Source organism: Simochromis diagramma, unplaced genomic scaffold, assembly GCF_900408965.1.
Source record: "Simochromis diagramma unplaced genomic scaffold, fSimDia1.1 OVJJ01000113.1, whole genome shotgun sequence".
NCBI lineage: Eukaryota > Metazoa > Chordata > Actinopteri > Cichliformes > Cichlidae > Simochromis > Simochromis diagramma.
This window is the reverse complement of record NW_024387142.1, coordinates 237370-253165: the sequence shown is the minus strand read 5'-3', so window position 1 is coordinate 253165 and position 15796 is coordinate 237370. Positions and strand designations below refer to the sequence as shown.

The following is a 15796-nucleotide window of genomic DNA, read 5'->3' as shown; positions in this document are numbered from 1 at the left end:
AGGACTGTTTTTCTAGAGCTTTTAAAGTGAAGGGTCACCACCGCTACCTATAAACCTTTGCAAAAACTTAATGAGCTTAATTGTGAAAGCAGAAAGAGTGTCTGTCTTCAAATCTGAACTGAGATGAGATGATGATGAGATGAGAGCCTTTATTTGTCAGTTGCAGGTCTTTTACCCACAACCGAGATGACAGACCTTGCCGACCGTACATACAATACACAAACATCACATTGGGGAGACGGGTCAGGCCAGGTAGCGAGGAAAAAAACATTGAAATGTGTAACACAGAAGGATAATAGAGGAATGCACAAATATCAACACATCACAGCACAATAAACACAGACAGCAACATGGGAAAGAGTTCCAGTGTGTACATCTGATCTGGGGCTGGTGCAATCTTTGACTGCGCCTCCAGCTGACCCGATGTCCACATCTGAGGGGAGGTAAGCGTTGGAGGTGGCGTTGGATCCGGGGTAGGGAGGGTGATGCGTCAGTGAGGGCTTATCAGTATCAGTATATCTATGTGTGTGCGTGTCCATAGTTCAGCTGAGACAGTGTCCTTCGCCCTGCCAGGCTAAGTAAACAGTCTTCCAGTCAACCCAGGTGGCCTTGCATGGAATGGGAAGGAACAGACTCAACACAGTCGTTATCAGGGTGTTGTTGTTCAGCTCCGGTCTTGCAGCTGGCGCCGAGAGGGTATCCGCATAAGTGATGGTATTTTTTACTTTAGTGCGAACAGCTCATATGAATTTCAAAGCAGTTCTACAGTCCAACACTGGTCTCTCAATCTCCCGTTGGAGAGCCGCGAGCTTTGCCATACTTGCGTTCTGTGATGTTGTCATTTCTTGTGCTCAAGGAGCCGATTTCTGAGAACTCACGGCAGTGTGCCTCCCCGAGATGTCATCCAATTTTGCGCCCAGAGATGTTATTCCGAGCTAGTCCTTCCGAGATGTATCCAGTCTGCAGTCAGAGGTCTTATTCTGAGTATTCACAGCAGCCGTAGCCTCTCCAAGATCTTATCCATGCTGCGTTCAATGAGCCCATTTTGAGAAACTCACGCCTCTCCCATCGTTTCAATCCCAGCGGGCAGCCTTGTGGGGTTTGAACAGCCGGTTCCGCTTCCTTAATTCTTCGATAACTCAGGGCCAAGCCAGTCCGATCAGCCAGAACCCTGTTACCATGGTTCCGAATAGGTAGCACTCAGGCTCACCCCAGCCCAAACTTCTCGTTGAGAAAGGGGTGTCAATTGCAATCCATAATTCCTCTTTTAGGTTTTAGAGAACAGACTGTGAGAGAATGTAAGCAGGGAAGATAAGGGAGAGGAGAAAAAGTGTGTCCGCTTCCTCCGAGAGCCAAAGAAGAAAAGCTGGGAGCTTGTTTCACAGAAGGCGTCTGAAAACTGAAGGTTTTGCTTCCTTATCTACTTTTAAATACCTGAGGAGCAACAAGTAATTCTGAAATCTGAGAGAGAAGTGCTCTTTTGGTTCTTTAAGAGTTCTTTAAGATATGATGATAATACATGCATGAACTAGTTTTTCAGTGTCACTCTGAGACAGGGTCGTTCTAGTTTTTCTGGTGTGAAACATTTCTAAGATACCTGAATGAAGAAGTAGTGTGTACTGTTCATGCTGATGCACAGATATAAAATGTAGGTATATCAGATAAAGAAAAGGAATAGGAAATGCTGATGTGAGGTTTCGTATTTGCTGCAGTATGAGCTGTCCTCACAACATGATTCCTTGAAGCTTACTGGTTGAGAGTCCATGCAGTAGTCGGTCCACATCGTGTTAACGGTCCATCCGTAAGTTGGTGGTAAAGAAGAACAAATATGTGACCAAGTGGCCTTCCTAGAATCACTGTCAATATACATTACAAGCTAAAAAGGTGTGTCCCTCTGATCAAAGTTTCATGTTTATTACACAATAAGCTTGATAATTTCTCAAGTTCTTTTTTATAATATGATGTTTGAGGAACATCCCCACCCTGCTCGTGAACTCCTGAGGTCAAAAGGCACACATGCACACACGTATCCAGTCACGCCTAACGGGACCACACCCTCTCCCTATCATTCACAGTTACTCATTTACTCATTTTGATACACAATATACAGCAGTTCAGCATCCACACCACCTACTCAATTTATCCATCCTGGTTTCCACCCAGCATGCCCCTGACTCATCCCCAGCCTATAAAAAGTCCTGTACTCTGTGTCTCTGTCTTCTTGCACTGGTATCTCAAAGTTAGCCATGGAAATATTAAAGTTTTTAATTTTCTTATTGTGGATGTGTGATTCCAGAGCAGGACAGTTACAGTACAGGTGAGTTCTTAATGCATAGCAACTATATAATCAGTTAAGTTGCTAATTATTCATATAGCTGGATCCTTCTAATAAGTTATGACTTTATCGAGCAGGAACGCGTCGTTTCTTTTCTGGTTGTTCTCAATAGCTGCCTTCTTTAATAATTGCTTTAAGTGATCAGTAAGCCTAGAAAAGCACTATGCCACTATGACTCTTATGTATAAAAATGTAAGGCTTAAATCACAAATATATGTCATTATTAGACCTTTTTTTTTGTTAAGAATTGGGAATTTATTTAGTTATTTATTTCTACCTTTAACTTGACTTTCAGTTTCTTTGGATAACTAGGCCTTCTTTGGAATATGGAATGAGTAAAGTGCTTCTTAAATGGACAAAACGAAGAGTTTCCTACTTCACAAATGACTGTCACGGCCCATCCATGTTCATGTGCTCATGTGTTTTTTGTAATTTGGCGAATTGTATCGCAGTAGTTGCACTTAATTAATTAACTCTAATGATGTAAGCCGCCACATGAATAACAGAGACACAGAGAATTCTGTTTGAAGCACATTTACTTTATGCACTTTGGCCTGTCTTCCACCATCAATGTGTTCCTTGGAGAGTCTTTTTTCTTCTTTTCAATGTCCTGCGCAGTTTTAACCAGACTCTAACCTGCATCTTTCTCTTGTTTGCAGTGCGCAGAATGAGCAGACAGAAGATGGTATGTTGGTTTTTTATCATCTACGACATGTTCAAGACATATAAAGTGCACTTATGGGTAACATACTATCACAGAGATGTGACATTACTGCAACGCTGTATCCAACACAGTCCCTGTGTTGGATTTGAACCTTAACTCTTTACAGCTCCTTATCTTAAGTAATGATAATAATGTCCGGCCTAAACGTACAGAAAAAGAAACAGTTGTCTCTCATTGTAGAATCAGTTTAATGTCTGTTACTGGGATGTTAACTGTCAGTAATGATTAGGCATAGCTTGAAACCACTAATAAACAGATGCTTGTTTGCATTTAAACACTTGAACTACTCTATCATAGAGAATTCTTCATGAACATGTTTGGCCTTGTGTTCTGTCTGTAATGTGTTTCTACAGCCGTAGTGGTGACTTCATGCGACTTTAACCAAGACAGTGGCCCATTCTGCGATTTCATCCAGGATAGCACAGACAGCAGTGACTGGACCCGGCACAGAGGTCCAACTCCCACAACTGGCACTGGTCCCAGTGGAGACTACCCTGATGGAGGTTTGCATGCTTTATTAAAAACACGTTTATTCCGTACTATTGTCGTGATTGTACTGAATGGGATTAATTAAGAGTTTGAGGGTGTAAACAAATAAACATGTTTCGTCTGTGTCCTTCTTTCTGCAGAGGGATACTACATCTATCACGAGGGGGACAATGTGTCTAATGGACAGAAAGCTCGCTTGCTGAGCCCCCCCATCACCTCATCAGCCTCTGAGATCTGTGTTCAGTTCAACTACTACATGTACGGGATTGACAATGCCAATAATTTGAGAATTCTGGCAAAATTACCCAGTAGTGAGGCAGAGGTGTGGAAGAGGACTGGAATCCAGAGTCCAAACTGGTTGACCGGCTCTGTTACCGTATCGAAAGCGAGCAGCCAGAGCATTACCGTGAGTGTTACCAGATCACTTTAACAACTTTAAACAGCATCAACAGTAGCAACAGGAGCTTGGGACTTTAGCCATGAAGTGAAGTCATTCAGACACTAAACTCTCATCAGACATTAGTAAGTGACATTAATAAGGTGAAGGAAGCTGCTTTAAACAGCTTTGCAAATATAGAAATCCTTCTGTATTATTATCCTGTAATTTTATTAAGGAACTAATTTAAAGTTTCATTTTGTCGCTGATAATTGAGAACAATTTTTCTACATGCCAAATGAATACACCCAATAAGCAATATTTAGCATTACAAAACAGATAGTCGAAGGTAATAATAGTCAACACACATAAAGATTATTTTACAGCTGCTTTTATGTCTTTGTAATTGCAACAACAGCTGTAAAACAACCATTCAAAATGCTGAACGAGACAAGAACAGACAGATATGTGCTGAGGCCCATGATAACGCTCTGCTCTTTAAAACATGTTCATAAAGTTTCGGGCGGTCACACCCTCAACAGTATTCTGAAGGAGTTGCTTAACGTCTAGTGTATCATATTTGATACATACAGTTTTTGGCACTTCCACATCATCAGTGTGAATTTTCCCCCTGAAAAACCTAAATAAATTGCACAATACCTTTTTTAGCAATTAAAAAAAACAGATAAGCAAATACAAATTAAATGTCATATACAGAAATTGAAATGTGATTTATTTTTTAAAAACTTAAACAAAAGGAGGTTAAATAAACACTGTCTGTTATACGCTTCACTTTTGGTGAAGTGAAAGCTCAGGAGGAAGAATTTGAAACGAGTCAGGAAACTCAATAATTAAAGATTGTTTGCAGGTTATTATGTAAAATCAATATATAACACACACAGTGTGTTCTAGCAGACACTTCTGGTCATGTATGTGTGTCGGTTACATTGCAGTATTTAACAACATGAAATCAAAGTACTTACATGCAGGACTAAGGTCGTAGCTTTATGGTCTGAACTATGATACCTTTGTGTCTCATTAGTCTGATACTTCTTCACCTTTTCTAAGAATCCTTTGGTGCCTCTTCTGTCTGTCACACTTCTCATCTCTCACCTCTTTCTTCTCTTGTTCATAAGAGGCCAAATCCTTAAAAACGTTTTGTTTTTCATGACTAAATGAAAAAGCTTCAAATATTTAAGAGTCCAGCCACTACCACATGTCAAAGACCTGGTCCTGTAACCAGTTTTACTGTCTCAGTTCCTTTATTTTTGAAACACATACCTTATGATGTACATTAACGTGTAACGACAGAATGCTGCTGGAATGACACACAGCGGCGGCTTCCTCTGTGTGTCTATTTTCTGGAGGAGTGGAATGATTCTTATCATGTTTCACATTTTATTGTTTGGTCCAACTCCTCCACTTTGTCACGTGTAGACATGTGATTTCTGCTTCCTAAAAATTCACTTACATATTTTCAGGGTCCCAAACAGCAATGGGCGGAAAAACTGATGAAGCACACAAAGTTTTCTCACTGACACTTGAGGGTAGGTTGAGGTTGAGCTTCACATTTTATTGTTTGGCCACTCCTCCACTTTTTCACGTGGGAGACGGATTTTCTGCTTCCTAAAAGTTCACTGTAAAAATATTTTCAGGGCCCAAACATCAATGTGCTGAAAAACTGATGAAGCACACAAAGTTATTCATCACTGACACTTGAGGTTTATGTTGAGGTTGAGCTGACATAAAAACTTTTTCTTCACTTGCCCGCCAGACTTTTATTGGGCAACTAATCTCACTTGCAAATGTTTCCTTCCATCTCTAAAAGCATCAGAGCAATTGTCATTTTGATCAGAAAATGATGTTTAGACAAACTGACTATAGCTTTAAAAATTACTGTTAAAATATGATTGTTATTTATTATAAATTAATTAAAATTACTAGCAAATGGTGCAGATGGCCCCGCCCCTCCCTGAGCCTGGTTCTGCCGGAGGTTAAAAGGGAGTTTTTCCTTCCCACTGTCACCAAAGTGCTTGCTCATAGGGGGTCATATGATTGTTGGGTTTTTCTCTGAATGCATTATTGTAGCCTTGCAATATAAAAGCGCCTTGAGGCGACTGTTGTTGTGATTTGGCGCTGTATAAATAAACTGAATTGAATTGAATTGGATTACTTGGGTATCTGGAATAAAAGAAAATAAACCCTTAAGTCTTTTTACACCCCCCCCCAGTTTGTTTCTGCTCCTACCGCTTAGATGGAAATCAAGGCTTTATTGAAGAAAAACTCTTTCTTTAAGTTACTGTGTATATTATGTATATAAATCTCTAGCTTTTTTTGTGTAGGGTGATATTTTCTTTGCATGTCTACAGATCGTCTTTGAGGCTCAGAGAGGCTTATCTTCTTCTTGTGATTCAGCTTTGGACAACATCGTCATCACTGAAGGAGCATGTCCCTGTGAGTTCACACACATGCACATAAAGACACACACACACACACACAATCACATTTTGAGCTGATACATAAATGTTTTGTTCACAGCTTGTATTTTTGGCTGTGATTTTGACACTTCCGGTGACCTCTGTGGATGGACAACTCAAACTGAGGATCCCGATGTGTTTGGCTTCAGTCAGTGGCCAGGAGGAACTGACACTGAAGGCACTGGACCTGATGATGACTTTTCAAAACCTGGTTGTAAGTGATTTTTCTTTGTGAGGTCTAAATGTAAGTGAATGTTTTACCAAGACTGGCTCTATTTTCCTCTTGCAATATTTGCAAAACATAGAACGCTGCTTTCTGGCCTGATTAAGCACTAACTGACACTATTGTGGTACTGACAATAAATCAGAAATATAATAACAATTCTACTAATAATTTACAATTATTACTACTAGTAGTAGTAATATTATTTGTATTGTTATTATTATGCTTTTAACCCTTACACATGTAGTTGGATCCTATCTGTTGTTGGATTCTCTCGACACTATACCTGGAGCCAGTGCTCAGATCAGAAGTCCTTTAACAACTCCCTCCTCCTCTGGATGTCTCGAGCTTACCTTCCATTACTACCTGTATGGCACTAGTACTACTATGCAGATCAGTGTCCACACGATCACCACAGGTAAAAGAAAAAAAGGGTGCACTATCATAATAGAAGAATGTTTGACCAAAAGCTAGAAAAGAGGAAAATCATTTTTTGAATTGTTTTTCTCTTTACCAGATGAAACCCTCGGACCTGCTCTCTTCACTGTAACGGGGAACCAGGGACAAGGCTGGAAGCCAGCAAACGTCCGCTTTCTGGGAAATAATGCTATTAAGGTAAATAGTAGAACACCACAAGTCTCTTTATGTGTGTATTCCTGTGTGTGCACAGGCTTCACATCATATGCACATTTATATGCATTTCAGTTTGCAATTGTGGGTACCTATGGAGAAACGCCTCAGACAGATATTGCTATCGATGCTGTTTGTATCATGACCTGCACAGGTGAGAAATCAACCCAAGACGTTTAATTTGCCTTCTTGCACATTCAGAACCTTCAGAAATATGGATCAGTTGTGTCGGTGTTTACATGAGAAACTATATCTGTTTCATTTATAGGTCAGCCTGTTACACCCAAACCACCAACTGCTGCTCCAACTACACCTAAAACAACAACACCCAAACCACCAACTGCTGCTCCAACTACACCTAAAACAACAACACCCAAACCACCAACTTCTGAACAAACTACACCTAAAACAACAACACCCAAACCACCAACTTCTGAACAAACTACACCTAAAACAACAACACCCAAACCACCAACTTCTGAACAAACTACACCTAAAACAACAACACCCAAACCACCAACTTCTGAACAAACTACACCTAAAACAACAACACCCAAACCACCAACTCCTGAACAAACTACACCTAAAACAACAACACCCAAACCACCAACTTCTGAACAAACTACACCTAAAACAACAACACCCAAACCACCAACTGCTGCTCCAACTACACCTAAAACAACAACACCCAAACCACCAACTCCTGAACAAACTACACCTAAAACAACAACACCCAAACCACCAACTGCTGCTCCAACTACACCTAAAACAACAACACCCAAACCACCAACTCCTGAACAAACTACATCTAAACCACCAAGTAAGACTTGTTTTATCAGATATTTCCATTAATACTTCATTCCAGAAGTCCAGAAGTTCTTTCATTCATGCTCCTTTTTATTTTCCATCTTATTCTTTCTATCCAGACCCCTGTCCTCCTAACGCAGAGTATATAGAGTGCGGTCCAGCTTGTATACCCACCTGTATGGAACCCTCCACCAATTGCTCCGGCTCCTGTATCAGTGGCTGCTTCTGCAAACCAGGCTTTGTTTTTAAGGGACGGCGTTGCATACCACTGGAGAGTTGTGGCTGTTTAGACAATGAGAATAACTATTATGAGGTCAGCTGTCCTATTTAGATATCCTACATAAATTCCCGGTCAGTAAACACAGATATACAGTCAACCTCTGCCTATTCAGTATTTGTTGATTTTTCTGTGGAATGTAACTCTAAATTATTGGCAGAAAATTTGCCTATTTGTGGATTTTTTGATAATCTAAAATATCTAAAATATTCATTAGTTATTTTCATCGGGGTGATTTCATGTTTGAACTATTAAAACAGGCAGTTATAAGCGTTTTTAGAGGGCGTTCTTAAGTATTCCCAGAGTGATTGTGGTCCCTAACCACAATCGGGGGTCGACTGTAGTAACAAAATAGCAAGCATAAGTTGTATTTCAGGTCCCTCTTCTGTGAAACCAGCCCTCAGTTTAGATTTGCAAAACAGATGCCCTCTCTGCTTTTAGGATTATGCTTACAATTTTTTGATAAAGCTCATAGTTAGGGTAGAAGCAGGTGACCCTAAAATAGTTAGTTATACTGCAATAGGTCAAGGCTACTAAGGCGTTCGTATGATAGACTGAATGTTTCTTCTTCGCTTAACTCTTTTCACTTTTTGTGTTTATTTATAAAACACTTTTCATCTCATCATTACTTATCTGGCTGTGTTCCATAGTGTGTCTTTTTTCTTATTTGCCTTTATTTCTCTTTTTCTCAACTCCAACCAGTCACAGCGGATGGCTACTCCTCACTGTGCCTGGTTTGGCAGGGATTTCTTCCTGTCAAAAGGGAGTTTTTCCTTCCGACTGTTGTGAGAAATAAAATAAATCTAGAGGCGACTACTGTTGTTAAATAACTAAAAATGGAATGAATTGAATAATGTGTAATTATACACCACGCTTTCTTAGTTTTGATTGTGTTAATTCTTTTCAGCCTGGTGAGATAGTATTTGGAGATGGCTGCACAAAGCTGTGTCGCTGTGCAGGGAACTACACTTTGGAATGTGTTGATAACTCCTGTGACCCCACTGAAGAGTGTCGGGAAGTTAATGGTGTAGCAGGCTGTTATCCTAAAGGTAATAATGTTTGGCAACAAACAATTTGTCTTGAAACTACAATGTGCATCTTAAAATGTGTAATTTTAATAGATGAATATGCAATGGATGGTCTAGTCACATCTAAAGACAAAAATATTTTAAAGTAGTCACGTCCACAACTACCACTCCACTGTTCAAAGATTATTGATATAATACTCCAGAGGTTGATTCTGTTCATCTGGACGTAGCGTTTTTGTGGGAGAAATGTTTTGTCACTCATCAAAGTGACTTCTTCAGTCTCAGCTGACTGCAGGTTTCTCCAATCTTATAAACAGTACATTTGCATAATGACTGAAACCAGCCTGCTGAAGGAACAATGGGCTGGGAGGTCAGTTCCTTAATCTAAGGAGCTTGGAAAGAAAAAGCATCTGGACTTCTTTAAGTTGCTTGAAGACATTTCACCTCTCATCTGAGAAGCTTCTTCAGTTATAGCGTCAAATGGTGGAGAGTCCCAGATTTAAACCCTGTGGGAGTAACCCCACTGAGAGGGCCAAAGGACCCCTAATGATCCTCTAAATAATCGCATGTCAGATGGCCCAGGATGCGAGTGGGCGTTGAGGCGTCTGGGAAGGAAAAACAAAACTGGATTATAGATGGCAGAGAGTTGGTGTCGTAAACCACCGCCTCTGTTCAAGGATGGTCGCTCACAGTGGACAAATAGCTTATTTTATTCCTCTTTCAAACCATCTGTCTTCTCTGTCCAAAATGTGAACATTGGCATCCTCGAAAGAGTGACCTTTGTACTTTAGATGCAGATGGACAGCCGAGTCTTGTCCTGTGGAGGTGGCTCTTCTATGTTGTGCCATGCGCTTGTGAAGTGGCTGTTTGGTCTCTCCAATGTAGAGGTCTGACCATTCCTCGCTACACTGTACAGCATACACCACATTGTTAAGTCTGTGTTTTGGCGTTTTGTCTTTAGGATGAACCAGTTTCTGTCTGAGTGTGTTGCTGGGTCTGAAAGAAGCTTCTCAGATGAGAGGTGAAATGTCTTTAAGCAACTTAAAGAAGTCCAGATGCTTTTCTTTCCAAGCTCCTTAGACTACGATGACCTGGATGACTGAGAACCTTCACAGTTAGTTCCTTGATCTTAATTATGCAAATTCTCATGACCATTGATCAACAACCACTGATCAGTGGCCATGAGTCCCATTCACAGAGAGTTGGGGAATGGCTGCAATCACAGCATTGTAAGATGGTGACAGATGTACCCTTAGGCCCCCTCCTTGATTCAGAGATGGTCTTTCCCTTTTCACATAAATGGCCTCCTTGACTCCGCCCTCAAACCAGCGTTCCTCCCTGTCCAGGATGTGTACATCCTCATCATTGAAAGAGTGTCCACTGGCCTGTAGGTGTAAATAGACTGCAGAGTCCTGGCCTGACGAGGTAGCTCTTCTTTGTTGTGCCATCCTCGTAGCCAGAGGTTGTTTGGTTTCCCCGATGTATAAATCCTGGCAATCCTTCTGGCACTTAACAGCGTACGCTATGTTACTCTGTTTGTGTCATGGGACCCGATCCTTGGGATGGACCAATTTTTGGTGCAGTGTGTTTTGGGGTTTAAAAGCCACAGAGACCCGGTGTTTAGAAAAAATCTGTCTCAACTGCTCCAATACTCCTGACACATACGGGATCACTACAGGTTTTCTCTTAGGCAGCCGTTGTCCTTCTCTCCTGGATCGGCTGGAGCTTTCTTTTGGCGCCTTCCCAGCTTTGACAAAAGTCCAGCTGGGATAACCACATTTACTCAGGGCCTTCTTGATGTGATGTTCTTCTGCCTCCCTGGCTGCTGTGTCTGTGGGGATGGTGTTCGCTCTGTGTTGTAGCGTCCTGATTAGGGGTGTGTATCATTTAGGTTTTATCCGATACCGGTGCCAAACCGGTAATTCTGAAACGGTGCCGGTGCTTAAACGGTGCTCGAACCAGTGCTTAAAGAATGGAGAACAAAAACTTTGTCCAAAAACCTTTTATGTTTTTGTTTTGCAGTCTCTTTTTTTCTGCAAAATGATAATCAAGTTAGCCTTTTCTGTTGATACAACATGAAGGGAGTATCTGCCAACAAACAAGAAGACAGCCGCATGTAATTACGACGGTGTTTGCTAGTTCACCTTACGTGCATTAATTTAATAACGTGGTTAGCCTACTCAACGTGAATTACATACGAAAAACAGTAAGCTACTCACCCAGAGAAGAACGGCTGCTGCTGCCACCATCATCATCCATCATCATTTTTACTACACTGGCAAGGCTAGGGGCCAGGACTCTCCTCTTCGGGTTCTTGGGAGATGTTGCTAACTCCGGGTCAATAACAGGCACCACATCCACAGTAGATGTGCTTGGTGTGAGGTCTTGCAGAAAGCTATCAAATACAGTGCATTTCTCAGCTTTTAAAAAAAACACTATGCATCGCCAGGTGTTTCATCAGATTCGAGGTGTTACCTCTTTTGCACAGTATCAGCTTAAAGCACTTGTTGCAGGCTGCTGAGTTTGCATATTTTGCTGTGAAGTACAGCCAGACTTTTGACCGCTTCGCCTTGGGCATTTTTAATCTGTAGCTCTGCTCTAAAAGAACGTACGTACCTGGGCCCGCCTACTATCCTTGGAAAGGTCAAATGATTGGCTAGAATCCAAAGTGTATGACATCTCAGGGGGGAAAAAAAACAACCGAAATGTGCGCAGCCTTTTGGTCTGGTTACTACCGTTTACGTCAGAACCGGTGCCATAATGGCACCGGATATCGGTACCCATCCCTAGTCCTGATGACAGCCAGTTTATGCTACAGTGGATGATGAGAGTCAAACCTTAAATATTGATCCATATGAGTTAATGTGATCCATGAAATGTGGTATGTCCTGAGATTTGATTTTCAACCAGGTAGCCATTCCCCGACTCTCTGTGCATGGTACTCATGGCCATTGATCAGTGGGCTTTGGTCAGTAGCTGTTGATCAATGGTCATGAGAATTTGCATAATTAAGATTAAGGAACTGACCTCACAGCCCATTGTTCCTTCAGTGGGCTGGTTTCAGTCATTATGCAAATGTACTGTTTATAAGAAGGGGAAACCTGCAGTCAGCTGAGACTGAAGAAGTCACTTGGATGAGTGACGAAAAATTTCTCCCACAAAAATGTTACGTCCAGATGAACAGAATCAACTTTTGGAGATTTACTTACCTGGATGATTGCATCAAGACGTTATTGCTATAATAGTATATATAAAAATATACAATATATATATTACTTTTTTTTAACAACTACTATGTTATCAATTATCAATCTAACTCTAATGTAAATAAAAATAGAATTCAATTCAAAATGACTCATTTTGAATTTGCAACAAACCTCAAAAGAGTTGGGACAAGGTGTTTACTCCTGTGTAGCTTTTTGGGATCACCTTCATTTATTGCTCTTGCTTTGAATGATAAATCTTAATAACCAGAATTTGTTGATGGTGCAGAACACTGTGTTCACAGACAGTGGTTTCTGAAGCAACTGCGGTGATTTTCATGACAGAATCATATCTGTTATTAATACATTACTGTCTGGAGTCTTCAAGATTGTAGCCAATCAATATTGATTTTCGGCCTTCTCAATTGCACAAAGAGCTTTCTCCAGATTTCCCATTTTGGTGTATATTAGATTCATTGTGATTTTATGCTGAGGAACAGTATTCTGAAATTTTGTATTTTTATACTCCATCATATTACTGACCACTTGTCAATAACAATTGCATCGGCCTAATTAGTTCCTACAGTTGATTTTTTTTAGTACCACTTACTCCAGCCTTTGTTACCCCAATCCCAACTTTTGTGAGACACTCAAAACGAGCTAATAATTTTTGGAAATAGGAAAATCTCTTGGTTCAAACACCTGATATTTATTTGGTATTCTATTTGAATAAAATAACAGTTTATAAGTTTTGCAAATCAGTGAATTGTGCTTTTTATTTACATTTTACATAGCATCTCCACATTTTTGGAACTGGGTTTGTAAATCTAAATAAAAAGGTCCTCATACTGTGGTTTACAATCACAAATATATATCTTGATAGGTTCCAGTGGAGCATTGAATATACTCCAAAACAGTAATACTCTAAACTTACTCTTCATTGCTTCCTGTTCACAAAATCTTGGCACAGTGAATAGCTCTACCTGTTTTATTTGGCAGAGCTTTTACTTTTGACACAGTCCCTAAGGAATTTGTGTCCCAGATTGAAATCAAACTTTCCATATTCTTGTTCTTATACTAATACATTTTAACAAAGTCATATATCTAGAGCTTATAAATCTGTCTTAATCAAAGGAGCTTGTAAAGAAAAGCATCTGGACTTCTTTAAGTTTCCTTAAAGATGTTTCAACTCTAATCCGAGAAGCTTCTTCAACTCTAAGAGCAATTGGTGAACAGTCCCTGATTTTTAAGCCTTATTGGGAGTGGACCTAAGGGGGCCGTGGACCCCCTAATGTTCCTCTGCATTATCACATGAGCCACGGTTAGAAAACAGGTGTGGGTCACAATCAGCACAGGTTTCGGGTGAATCCATTGTGAGACCTAGCCTCACCCTATCATGTGACTTACTGAGGTGAAATGACCCAGGATGTGAATGGGTGTTAAGGCATCTGGGAAGGATCTCAAAACTGCATTATAGATGGCAGACAGTTGGTGTCGTAAACCTGTCCCTCTGTTGAAAGATGGTCATTCACAGTGGACATACAGTGGGACAAAAAAGTATTTAGTCAGCCACCGATTGTGCAAGTTCCCCCACTTAAAATGATGACAGAGGTCAGTAATTTGCACCAGAGGTACACTTCAACTGTGAGAGACAGAATGTGAAAAAAAAATCCATGAATTCAAATGGTAGGATTTGTAAAGAATTTATTCGTAAATCAGGGTGGAAAATAAGTATTTGGTCACCTCAAACAAGGAAAATCTCTGGCTCTTACAGACCTGTAACGTCTTCTGTAAGAAGCTTTTCTGTCCCCCACTCGTTACCTGTATGAATGGCACCTGTTTGAACTCATCATCTGTATAAAAGACACCTGTCCACAGCCTCAAACAGTCAGACTCCAAACTCCGCCATGGCCAAGACCAAAGAGCTTTTGAAGGACACCAGGAAAAGTATTGTAGACCTGCACCAGACTGGGAAGAGTGAATCTACAATAGGCAAGCAGCTTGGTGTGAAAAAATCAACTGTGGGAGCAATCATCAGAAAATGGAAGACATACAAGACCACTGATAATCTCCCTCGATCTGGGGCTCCATGCAAGATCACATCCCGTGGGGTCAAAATGATCATGAGAACGGTGAGCAAAGACCCCAGAACCACAAGGGGGGACCTGGTGAATGACCTGCAGAGAGCTGGGACCAAAGTAACAAAGGTCACCATCAGTAACACACTACAACGGCAGGGAATCAAATCCCGCAGTGCCAGACGTGTTCCGCTGCTGAAGCCAGTGCATGTCCAGGCCCGTCTGAAGTTTGCCAGAGAGCACATGGATGATACAGCAGAGGACTGGGAGAATGTCATGTGGTCAGATGAAACCAAAGTAGAACTTTTTGGTATAAACTCAACTCGTCGTGTTTGGAGGAAGAAGAATACTGAGTTGCATCCCAAGAACACCATACCTACTGTGAAGCATGGGGGTGGAAACATCATGCTATGGGGCTGTTTTTCTGCCAAGGGGACAGGACGACTGATCCGTGTTAAGGACAGAATGAATGGGGCCATGTATCATGAGATTTTGAGCCAAAACCTCCTTCCATCAGTGAGAACTTTGAAGATGAAACGAGGCTGGGTCTTCCAACATGACAATGATCCAAAACACACCGCCCGGGCAACAAAGGAGTGGCTCCGTAAGAAGCATTTGAAAGTCCTGGAGTGGCCTAGCCAGTCTCCAGACCTCAACCCCATAGAAAATCTGTGGCGGGAGTTGAAAGTCCGTGTTGCTCGGCGACAGCCCCAAAACATCACTGCTCTCGAGAAGATCTGCATGGAGGAATGGGCCAAAATACCAGCTACTGTGTGTGCAAACCTGGTAAAGACCTATAGTAAACGTTTGACCTCTGTTATTGCCAACAAAGGTTATGTTACAAAGTATTGAGTTGTATTTTTGTTATTGACCAAATACTTATTTTCCACCCTGATTTACGAATAAATTCTTTACAAATCCTACCATGTGGATTCATGGATTTTTTTTTCACATTCTGTCTCTCACAGTTAAAGTGTACCTCTGGTGCAAATTACTGACCTCTGTCATCATTTTAGGTGGGGGAACTTGCACAATTGGTGGCTGACTAAATACTTTTTTGCCCCACTGTAGATGGCTTCTCTCACTCCTCTTTCAAACTATCTATCTTCTCTGTCCAAAATGTGGACATTGGCATCCTCTTAGGGACAC

The 15796-nt window shown here is 41.0% G+C and overlaps 2 protein-coding genes across 2 annotated transcripts in view; both read left to right on the top strand.

Moving 5' to 3' along the window:
• Positions 1 to 1737: 1737 nt before the first annotated feature.
• Positions 1738 to 8106, top strand: LOC120743540 (zonadhesin-like). Its single transcript, XM_040047200.1, has 10 exons — positions 1738 to 2317; positions 2995 to 3020; positions 3413 to 3562; positions 3689 to 3954; positions 6294 to 6378; positions 6463 to 6615; positions 6872 to 7042; positions 7142 to 7239; positions 7330 to 7408; positions 7523 to 8106. The coding sequence occupies exons 1-10, from the start codon at positions 2247 to 2249 to the stop codon at positions 8104 to 8106; spliced, it is 1683 nt and encodes a 560-aa protein (XP_039903134.1). The 5' UTR covers positions 1738 to 2246.
• Positions 8107 to 8206: 100 nt separating this feature from the next.
• zanl (zonadhesin, like) overlaps positions 8207 to 15796 on the top strand; it is a 66088-nt gene continuing 58498 nt past the window's right edge. The window contains exons 1-2 of the mRNA XM_040047199.1: positions 8207 to 8374; positions 9246 to 9387. Coding sequence (XP_039903133.1) covers positions 8240 to 8374; positions 9246 to 9387 — 277 coding nt within the window. The 5' untranslated portion in view covers positions 8207 to 8239. The remainder of the gene's footprint in view (positions 8375 to 9245; positions 9388 to 15796) is intronic.